This window comes from Chenopodium album, chromosome 8 (genome assembly GCF_948465745.1).
Source record: "Chenopodium album chromosome 8, dcCheAlbu1.1, whole genome shotgun sequence".
Lineage (NCBI taxonomy): Eukaryota > Viridiplantae > Streptophyta > Magnoliopsida > Caryophyllales > Amaranthaceae > Chenopodium > Chenopodium album.
In genome coordinates this window covers 14976689-14988634 of record NC_137841.1, presented here as the reverse complement: position 1 = coordinate 14988634, position 11946 = coordinate 14976689, and the positions used below count along the sequence as shown (strand labels likewise).

At 33.6% G+C, this 11946-nt stretch overlaps 1 protein-coding gene across 1 annotated transcript; it reads left to right on the top strand.

Annotated features, from left to right (window-relative positions):
• The first annotated feature begins 8350 nt into the window (after positions 1 to 8350).
• LOC145642759 (protein FAR1-RELATED SEQUENCE 6-like) lies at positions 8351 to 11731 on the top strand. The gene is made up of 8 exons (XM_081693933.1): positions 8351 to 8800; positions 8951 to 9111; positions 9195 to 10389; positions 10496 to 10585; positions 10678 to 10767; positions 11204 to 11323; positions 11405 to 11551; positions 11639 to 11731. Exons 1-8 carry the CDS (start codon positions 8351 to 8353, stop codon positions 11729 to 11731), a joined length of 2346 nt encoding a protein of 781 aa, XP_081550059.1.
• Positions 11732 to 11946: the final 215 nt, after the last annotated feature.

Below are 11946 nucleotides of genomic sequence, written 5' to 3'. Positions count from 1 at the left end.
AGGCAGAACTTGCATAGGCTGTAACTCTTTTGATATAACTCCAAATTGGGTGATTCTTAATCCTAACCTCAAGTATTTTTTGAGAGGAACAATCGTCTATGAAACGTCAATACCCCAAAAACTGATCATATGTGCCCGAAAATGGCTTCAAAGATAAGCGGGATAATTTGTGTAAAATTGAGGAGAAGAAAAGAAGAGAATTGGTGTGAAGAATGTGAGAGGTATGAAGGGGTATTTATAAGCTAGCTCATGCAAGAATTATGGAAAGAGAATGTGAGAAGAATTATGGCAAGTAGGGTTTATGGGATTACTTGGAGAAGTGACTAAAAGAATTATGGAAGGTTTTGATATTAAGGTGATTGTGTATAATTAAATATGGAAGGTATGTTTGTCATGAAAAATAGTATAGCAAGGAAGATTACTTGGGGTATCAAGAGGAATAAAGGCAAGAGAATATGATGATCAAATATTAAGAAGATAGAGGAACATAATTAAGGAAAATAAGAGATTTTGGGAGATAATTAAAAATACAATTTTACCAAAATAAACTCCCCCAAAATAATTTAAGAAGGCCGAAAATCTTGAGCTTCTCATAGCTCAAAATTTTGAATTTCTCTAGATTTATTTAGGTAGATTTTGCTCGATTTTAAGGAATAAAACTAGTGAGTAGCCCGGGCGTTGCCCCGAGTTGCTACTTTTATAATTGTACAATGAGAGGATATTTTTTTTTTAATGGATTTTGTATTTTGAAATTGTCTTTTTGTAAGCAAACTTTTTTTTTTTTTTTAATAAAGTATAAGATAATTTTTGCACATCAATTTAATAATAATGAAAAACAAGAGTAAAATGAAGTTTCTTTTTTCTTAAACAATGGGGAATAAAGAGTCTAGCTGTCAAGGTAATTCAGCACCTGCCTTAAATCATTAATACTGTCTTTTTATTTTATTTTTTTTGAATGAATGTTTGTGTATTTTATAATAACTAAACTATGTGGTATATATATATATATATATATATATATATATATATATATATATATATATATATATATATATATATATATATATATATATATATATATATTTATTTTCATATTTGTAACATGCTTGATAATTGGCTTAGATGGTTGGAGAGTTAATTTTGTTATAAGTGGTTCGCGGTTCGAATCTCCTTATATTCAAATTTTAATATGAAGTGATGATGTGGCATGATGATATGTTGAGTAGGTGAGATGGCGTCATGAAGGTGTTGTGAAGTGACATGACGTCATAAAATGCTTATGAAGTGACATGGCGTAATTTGGAGGAGTCTACGTGGCACATTGACGTTTTTATAAACGTCTTTTAATATATTAGTATAGATAATTGTATAAATAATATAGAATAATTAATTAATTAAATATCAATTATTCACTAATAAATAACTAAGAAAAATCAGATTTTCCATACATGAAAAATCCGAATTTCCTAGCTAAATAAATGGGAATTTTCGGCCAACTTAATTAATTAATAGAATATAATTTGCTTTAATTTAAATATCCGAAATATATAAATAATCCGGTTTTTAAAATAAGATAACTGGATAATAAATCTTATCCAAAATAATATTTAGATTTCAAAATACTTTTGGCGCGAAATATCATTTGGCTCCAAATAATAAATTTACTAAAATACCCTTTTATAAAATAATTCCTAATAATTAATTAGGAAAAATACATATGAAAATACGGGGTATTACAGACATGATAGTTCTCTTGCAAATATAAATAGTAATTCTCACTAACTTTCATATGCTCAATCTTCAGGTTGAGATGTCAATGATGTAGTCACATAGACTAAAAGTTTGATAATAATTATAAAATTCAAAATATAAAATTTGTATAGCTATAAATACGTTGCATGTAATTTCTTTGGGAATTTATCTTACATTATTCATAAATAATATTAGATCAACGTCATATATAATTTCATCATACTTATAAACCCATTGGAATATAATATAAATATGTCTTTCTAATTTTCCATCAGTGTTGTAAATATGCCTTACTATATATATAATGAACATTTACAAATACCACAAATATGATATAGAAACTAATGCATGAAATTTGAGATATAGTTAAAATGATAATATATACTACATAAAATTACAATGAGTAATGCATCTAACAACTTTTGACATATGTAATTAATAATCCATTAACCTATGACTCACACATGTATATGAGCATACATAAGACTCTAAATAATGCAAGACATTGTACAGTGTGGGTTTAAAAATCCATATTTCATTAGACTGCTGGTTCATGATAAAAATCCATATTTCATCATATTGCTGGTCCATGACATCAAAATAGACATTTATTTCAGATCCCTTTTCACTAGTCCACTCTATTATGCATATGCATACTATTCATCGGTTCCATTGTGTACCGGTATCATAAAATTACTGTAACGTACAATTTGCATGCTATTTTACTATGATATCTAAATACCTTTCTTATTAGTACCCTTATAACTTTCTTACATCATAGGCAATCTATTATAATAATTCATAAATCTACACCATTTTAGGGTATTTCATACACTATGGTATTTATATATTATTACACTATTAGTTTTAACTGCACTAAATATCATATCTATTAGACATATCTTTATTTGGGAACCGATCATACAACCTACACTTCAGGTGTAGTGATTCAAGTATAATTAACAAGATTTTATCTTAATGTATACACATATTTAATATGACGAAAATATATCTTCAACGCTATGCAACATGAGTCATAACTAAATACAAATCAAATCATAAATGTATAACATATCTTGATAATATATATACAAAAGTTGGCATATATATAACTTTTCAAACTACCATTATAGGGATCATAATTATTGTTTATTTATTTAATTTTTCCAACTTTTGCTAATTCGTTCTTCTCCCCCTATGTTGGTAAAATATCTCATTTATAGGGGCGTCTTACTATATACCAACTTAGTAGACAAATTTGCATTAATAAATTCACTTCATTAGGAGGATCACAATCAAAATTTATTTCTCAGAAGATTTGTATTAAACAAGTTTTATCTCTGCTAGAGAACAAATTCAATGAAGAATCATTTCTTCATTAACTTTACATTGCATGTATTCATTATCACCTTTTTCATAATATCTTCTTGAAATACAATGTCAATGGGGAGACATGTGTTGTGTAGTTGTACGTTTTTCCTTCTTTTTCAATTTCTTATGTGCTGACATATAATAGCCCCAATCAAAAGAATTGTTATACAAGCATAAATCACTTGCTTGTAATTCTATTAGGTGGTGATCTTTTGGATCTTTAAAGACTTAATTAGTGTATTTGGTGAGCTTGTGGTCACCTAATAGTTGACAATAATATATATAAGTTATTTTGGTGAACTTCTGGTCATCCATTACTCCTATAAGAAATTAAAACCTATTAACTCTTGAAACATTCATCAACATAAATTATTATGAATCCCAATCCAAATATAGCTCAATCTCAATGTTATATCTTGCCATTCAATTCATTTCATATATCTAACATTGAGAGAGCGTCAACACATTATCAAATGAAACTTCAGGTTTCCATAACGAGTAATTATTAAACCCGGATGGCCTAATTTAATTATCACATCCAATCACTTCCTAAGTTTGAACTCTGGTCAGTTTTCCAACACTAGTGATCATTTTATTAAAGTTATTTTATACATAGCTATGAATATGATGTGATATTAGAACACCAATATGTGTTTCTTTATACAATTGGCAAGACGATCCACTAATATTTTATCTAATAATTATTCATACTCTACTGGACTATAACCTTGATACATGTTAATCTTGTTAGTCATTTCATACTCTTCTGGAGTTTCTTGTATAATCATGACACATATGAATTGTACTAAAAGGGATTTCTTCTAGAAATGTAATGGGATTTATCACTTCCTCAAATTTGTCATTGTCAATAGTGGCTCTTTTCTTTTCGAACATACTTAATTATCTTATCTATCACGCTTCAAGCATGCTATAGGTTTATCAGCAATTGGTGTTATCTTTCTGGGACATCCAATTTAATTGGAGCATTTACAATTAGTATATGATCAATGACATTTATTTATATCCATCTTAAGGATGGTATCATTTTAAAATATTATGTGGCCACTTCTATTAAATAAATCGTTGATTTTTTATACATACCAAAATGACCATCAATATATTTTATTATTTGTGTGCAAGGATTACATAAATAATGGAATGAATACAATCTCCCCCTAATCCTTCCATATGGGGGATAAAATGAATTCAACATTAAATCTCATCTAAATTTTAAGGCATAAATTCTTTTAGCAATGCATGTATCAAGCATATAAAATTATTCTTATAAACTTAGTTCGTAACTCTTGCCCAATTATATTAATCTCCTATAAGTATGGACATAATAAATATATTTTGTAAGTAAGTTGCTCATAATGTCATGATTAATTATTTCTTGAATTCATAACACTATTTCTTGTTCAAATAGATATTCTTATGAATTTTTCCATGAATAGTATAATTAATTAAACGAATATCATGCAAACATGCTTACTACATCCGGTCCAAATTACTCGCAACTTTGGGGGTGTTATTTGTGAGATATAAAATATTCCAAAGTTGCGAGTAATTTGGACCGGAGGTAGTATTAGTTTTCTTTCAATCACGCAATTTCTCATTCACTTCAGGGAATGAGCTAGCGAGTTTAGTTAGCTATCATTCATCAATTTGATTTCACACAAAGTTTGCTATTAAAAATATACAACCAAAAGAAAGATACATCAACTCCTTAAAAACTTTATTTATATATTTTAACATGATTGATAATCTAGTCGTATATTTTAGAAACTCTTAGTTATTTTTTTAGGTCATATACATGTTATTGTATTATTCTTGAGGGTCTTTAACCATTACCTTCATAAATTTAGGTAACTTCAGGTCCATATATACAAGAATTACATGTTCAAATAAATTTATCATTCCAATAATTAGACATATAATATCAAATACTATTGAATTCAATCACACATCAAAATCATGACAATATATTTTATTATACTATCAATCAACTTAAATAATAATATGATATATGTACATGAACAAAATCTAAAAATTCTGATACGAAAATAATGGAAAGATGTATAATACAACCGTGATACCATGAAAGAGTTGAGAATGATAATACTTTCAATAATCAAAGGAAACTTATTTCTAATACAAGTGATGGCTAAGTCTGACTAGATATATTAAAGCTAATAATACAAAAGATAGCTAGATATACGTATAATAGAAAATGAGACATGCACATAGATTATAGTTACAACGAACAGCTAGCAATAGGATTAGGATAGAGTTGCATGTAATATATTATAGATTACACTAGATTGCAAATTACTAGCAGACTAGCAGTACATTATATATCTTTACCCACTTTTCTTAAAAATTATGTAATAGAATAGTAGTCAATTTATCATCACAATTATAGTTCATTAATCAAATACTGATTATACAACATAATTTCCTATCTACAGATTAAAAACATTCACGTGGTCAATTAATTTACTTATGACTACCTTTTAAAAACACCAACGTGGAAAATTTGTCTAGGACAACCTTTTAAAAGACAGTTTTAGTTTAGGACAGTCTTTTAAATTTTTCTTGGCAAAGTCAGACCCTATTATAATTTTTTTTTGTTGACGACAACCAACCCCCATGTTCAGGCGTTGACCCACCGTAATCCGGCGTTGACCCTCACGTGACTTGTACATGACCCTAATTTCTCCTAATTACACCCCACCATCATACCACCGTCATCATTGACCACCACCATCATCACTGATCACCAAAAGAACCAGGCCACCAACACCATGAACACATTCGAGACCAGACCACCAACACCAAGGCCACCATAAACACCTTCGACATCGAACTATTATAACCACCAATCTTCTTCATCTTCTTCACCACCGCCGCTACCACCACCATTACCAGCCGCATTCTTCTTTGTCTCAATTAAGGATCTCATATTGACACGAAAGAGAGAGAAATGGGTGTGAAATGTTAGAAAAACGATGGAAATCGATTAGATATAAAGCTAAGGTTGGTATTTTTGTAGTAGATTTTGATTTGTTGCGGTTTGCATGAAGGGTGAGTGATTGTAGGGTGGGGTTTCGGGATTATCTGGTGGTGGGGTTTAGGGATTTTGCTGGTGGTGGGTTTTAGGTGGTAGTGGGATTTGGGTGATGGTGGGGTTTCAGATTTCGCTGGTGGTGGGGTTTTGGATTTTGTGGATGGTGGATTTTAGGTGGTGGTGGTGGTTTCTAGTTGTGATGTTGGTGGTGGCCTGGTAGGGGTGGTGGTTTGAGTGGAGTACGCATAATGGTGGTGAAGGGGTGTCAACGATGGATTCTGGTGGATTAACGCCTGAAAGTAGGGGTTGGTTGTCGTTAACAAAAAAAATTATAATAAGGTCTGACTTTGCCAAGAAAATTTTAAAAGGTTGTCCTAGACAAAAAATGTATTTTAAAAGGTTCTCCTAGACAAATTTTCCCTATAAAAAAGTATGCTATAAAAATAGTGCAAAGAATTTTAATCATGGTAGCATAAAAATATACTAAATCAGTCGCAAATACTTGTGATTCACTATCAAATAATCGGCATATATAATACCTTGAAAAAATCTAGTTATATCAAAGTTTTGTTCAAAAAATAATTCACATTCGACAACACTTAAATAATTAGATGAAATGATAAACCAATGTAAAATACAAGCTAGGAGTTTGGCACAAAATATGCTAATTGATTCCCTGAATATATGGGATAAATATTGATTATCTTAAAAGGCTAACTAACAGCTAATATTATGGTAAGTATACATTGACGAGGCTACCCCCATTAATCCTCAAGATAAACGCGGATTGTTTATCACAGGGGCAAATCGTAAATAAATTGAACAGTGTTCAATCCACATAGGCTGACTAGTCATTAATTAGCTGAGTAATAGGACACGTTGGAAAGCATCTCCATTAAGGAGTTAATGAGGCTCCGTTAAAATAACTAACTGCCGTGAACTAACAATTTAACCTGGTTGTAGATGGGGAACGAATTCGAGTTGTAATTTCACTCAAAACTACTAGAGATGCTCAAACAGCCCAAAAGTAAAGGGATGGCTTCGCGATGCGATTGAGCGTTGATGCTCGACATCTTTAGATCCGGTAAGTTTTTGTAGTTTAATAATGTAATTGTAGATCAGTACCTATAAATGGTATCTTTATTGATATGATCATTGTGGTTTGATATAAATTTCATCTAATTTGATAGAAATTGCATCTTTTGTAGTTTCAATATTTGGATAGAAATTGCATCTTTTGTAGTTTCAATATTGACAAACTGAATGCATTTAATTATTAGTGCTAATTCGACTATGAATGTATATTTTCTGATTGAAAATGTAATTATGATAGAAGATAATGACTTACATATGTGAATGCATGATTCTAAGGTTGTAGATCTATCTGATATTGATGCATCGGATGTGCTTGTGGGTTTGTTCACAAGTATCAAATAGCTTTGCGTGAATTTCTTCATATTTAGTCATATGTGGTTGGTGTAACGGGCTAATGGATTTGTTTGTATATTGAAATCCGGCTATGGCTGCTTGTTGCATGTTTGCAAAATTGATTTGTGTGGGTTTTGTGTCACAAACTTGTGTTTGAGATGGATAACGGCTTAGAATCACCGAGTGCAATTTGTAATGGTATAACTTTGCAAGACAAGGGGAGCGGGGTGAGGTGTAGGGTGTTGAATACAGAACAGGGTAACCAGGGGGACGACACATTAAGTGTTGAGGATGGCGACGAAAGGTTACCTTCTGTAGATGAGCCAAGTCCACGCAATCAGCAAGGGAACGAGCATATTTCTCCAAGCACAACTGTTGGGACAGTAGAAACCGTTGTTGCAAGTAATCGTGATAATTTTGTGGAAGCACCGAAGCTTGGCATGGTGTTTAATTCATGGAAAGATGTTGAGTTGTATTATAAAGAATATGCTGAGTTAATTGGGTTTGGAGTGAGTAGGTTCCAAGGTGCGTATTCTAAAGGGGAGGTGAGAAATCGGATATCCACAACGTGGAGGTGTGAATTCTATGGCAAACCTGACATGAGGGCTCAAAGGGAAGCGAAGAAGAGGGCTAAGGCGATGGGAATGAGTGGTTCAGGTGGTGTAGTGGGTGGGATTGTGGTGGAGGACGATTTGAGTCGGAGTAAAAGAAATTCAATGTGACTGTCAAGCGATGGTTTATGCAAGTGTTAATCATGATGGACAGTGGGAAATAAAGAGACTTGAGTTAAAGCATTCAAATCATATTCCTAATCCTACCTTGGCTAGGCTCGTTAAAGAGTATAGAATGAAGAACTTAACTCTAATGGCTCAGAAGCAGTTATTTACTTTTTTCGATAAAGGGGTACCGGTGTCCCAAATTCACGATTGTATGGGCATTGAGGAGGATGGGACGGGAAGTGTAGGACTTACAGTTAAAGACCTTCAGCATGAGGTCTACAAAAACAAAAGGGTGAAAATGGAGGGTGGCGACTTAGTTGCTATGATGAGTTTTTTTCAAAAAATGCTAGCTAGAGATGTCAATTTTTATTATACTCAAAGGCTTGATCATGAAGGAAGGTTAAAAGACGTTTTGTGGGTTGATGCACGAAGCCGTGCTGCCTACGAGGAGTTTGGCGACGTAGTATGTTTTGATGCGACTTACTTGACCAATGACTATGACCTTCCGTTTTTAAATTTTGTTGGTGTTAACCATCACGGACAATAAATTTTGTAAGGATGTGCACTTGTGTCTCATGAAGATTGTGAGACGTTTTGCTGGATATTTAAGCAGTGGTTGGAGTGTATGAAAAACACACCCCCGAAATCAATTCTCACTGATCAAGCAGCTGCTATGCGCAAGCCCCTTGAAGAAGTCATGCCGAGTACTCGTCACCGTTGGTGCATCTGGCACATCATGAGAAAGATTCCGGAAAAACTTGGTAAATGTGAAAGGCTAGTGTTCTAATTCGGTTTAAGTTAACAATGACATGTAATATTATATTTGGTGTTGATTCATGGTGAAATATGTGATGTAGGTATAAAGACTTCAAAAGCCTGTTGAAGAGAATTGTTTACGAAAGTTTTACAATTCAAGAGTTTGAGAATAGGTGGTCTAAACTTATTGTGACATTCGAGTTGCAAAGTAATGAATGGTTGAATAGTTTGTTTAAAGAGAGGCATATGTGGGTTCCCGCGTTCATGAAAGAATATTTTTGGGCCGGAATGAAGACCACACAACGAGTGGAGAGTATAAATAGTTTTTTCGATGGGTTTCTTACCCGGAATACCAAATTATTTGAATTCCCGATGAAATACGATAACGCATTGAAAAAGCGGATTCGGGACGAGATAGATGCGGATGCAAAGTTCTCCAAGTACATTAGAAGGCTCGTGAGTGGTTTCCTTGTAGAGAAGCTATTCCAAAAAATATACACAGAAACCAAGTTCCAAGAGTTTCAAACTGAATGCATAAGAATGATGTACTGCGTTCCACGTCAAGAGACAGAGGTGACTGACTTACTAATTCAGTATGTAATAGAAGACCGTGTTTGGGTTGTTCCTGAAGGGAAGAGTGAGGATGTTCTAACGGACCGGCGAAGATTTTACTCTGCTACATTTAACGAAGAAACAAAGGTGGTTTGCTGTGATTGTAGGAAATTTGAAACTGATGGTATAATGTGCAGACACACAATTAGGATACTTGATTTGAATGCTGTTAAAGACATCCCTGAGAGGTACATTGTCAACCGTTGGCGTAAGGACATACTACGAAAGCACACTCGAATACATTCTTCTTACCATGACCCTAACAAGACTTCTGAGGTGAAAAGGTACAAGGCTTTGATGAACGCATTTGAACCCATATGTGATGAGGCAGCAATGGTGGACGATGTGACAGTCCAGACGGTGCTTGAACATTTGGAAAAAATTAAGTCAAAAGTTAATGAATGTAGTAAGAGGAAATTAGAGCAAACTGTTCCCCTAGTTCACCCAGGCGATGGATCACTAACAGTTCATCACAGCCTCGGTGACAATGATACAACAACGTCACCAGTGCAACACCCAGCTTCTTCATCCGAAGGTTTTATGGAAGAAGGAGGTTTGTTTGACAATCTTGTCAAAGACCCAGTTCAAAGGAAAAGAGGTTGTGGCAGGCCAAAATCAACACGTTACAAGGGTCTATCAGAAATTGTTTACAAAAAGCCAAGCAAGAAACCTCCTGTGAAGAAGGTAATATATTGTACACACAAGTACATAGTAATCTTTCTATGTTCATTATAGCCTGTAATTAATTTTTTTTAATATATTTTTTAATATTTTTATTAATTATTTTCAGCAAAAAATGGGGGGTGTGAATCAAGCTATTCCCCCTCGAATGGGCAACAAACCTGCAAAGAAGGCAAGTAACAAACCTCCTACTAAGAAGGTAATCTACCCATACTGGTATACCCAATTATACAGGATTTACCTACTGATTCTAAGTTACATTTTTAAAACCTTTACTATTTGATGAAGCAGCAAAAGACGAGTGCTGCGGGCCTTGCTACACCCCCTCAAACTAGTAAAAACCATGGTAAAAGGGCAAGCAAGAAACCTCCCCCAAAGAAGGTAAGCTTTATTCGAATTATATGTTATCTTTATTTTATTTCCATTGTTAATTCCAATTCATTACTTGATGCATAGAAAAAATCAAGTGCTGACGATGCCATCCCACCAACAAAGGGTAAAAAACGTATCACACAACGATGTAATAAACCCCCCCCCCCAAGAAGGTATATTCTTGCGATTTGGAATCACTTACTTATATGCAAAGCATTTGCAGTGCTTGTAATTGTTATCCATTGTTAACACTTATACTACTTTATGCTTCCCTCAGCAAAACAAGGGTAGGATGAACGTAAGCAAACCCCACCCCCCCCCCCATTGTTAAAGAATCCATTGAATAACATGGTGAGTTTATCATTGAAACAATTAAATCAGCAATGCAAATATGCTGGGCTCGTTAACTTATTTGAAATTGCACTAAATTTACTCTTTTGGATAGCATCCACAGGTTCGACAAACACGTTCAGTCTCACACTTGGACTGGTTGGATCAGGATGACAGTTTACTTGGTGAATGTGCTCTTGGTTTGTCACAGAATGGAACACCCCGTAACAACACGGTAATCAAATGAGTTGCTTTATTTTCTTGATGTACATATGTTTGTAATAGTGTCCATTAAGGAGATAATCTGCTTATATAGGTTGGGCCTAGTATATCATCCTCACACTTGGACTGGTTGGATGAGCAAGATAGTCTACTCGTGGAATGCTCAATTGACTTATCTGAGACGCTCTGTGACACAGTTGGTAGCACTCCTGCAAATATAAAAAACCATGGAAAGAAGAAGGTAATTCACTCTTGTGAGCCAATTAATTTTTTTCTTTAGCGCACTTGTGTATTCCTACCCACATGCAACAAGTTCCTCAATCCACAGGTTGACCAGACACCATCCTCCGCACACAAGGTTTGGCCTGATGGTGATGACAGCCTACTTGACTGCTCCATTGGATTGTCAGAGACATTCTGAACATAACATAATAGACTCTTTACATGGGATTGTGAATGTCAACGGATTTATTAGTCGTGCTACGCGTTTAAACTTTTTTTTTAATTAATAAGTTCTAACAATATGGCTAATGAACTGCAATATGAGACCGTTAGTTTACGTTACACATTATATGTAATGAATTGCAATTCCTGTGGTTTTAAGAGCAAGCTCACGTGTATGCCTAACGCGTGTAT

Coding starts and splice junctions, on each gene's coding strand:
- LOC145642759 (XM_081693933.1), top strand. CDS start 8,351: ATGGTTTATGCAAGTGTTAATCATGATGGACAGTGGGAAATAAAGAGA. Junction 10,390..10,495: donor AGAAACCTCCTGTGAAGAAG/GTAATATATTGT, acceptor AATTATTTTCAG/CAAAAAATGGGGGGTGTGAA. Junction 10,586..10,677: donor ACAAACCTCCTACTAAGAAG/GTAATCTACCCA, acceptor TTGATGAAGCAG/CAAAAGACGAGTGCTGCGGG.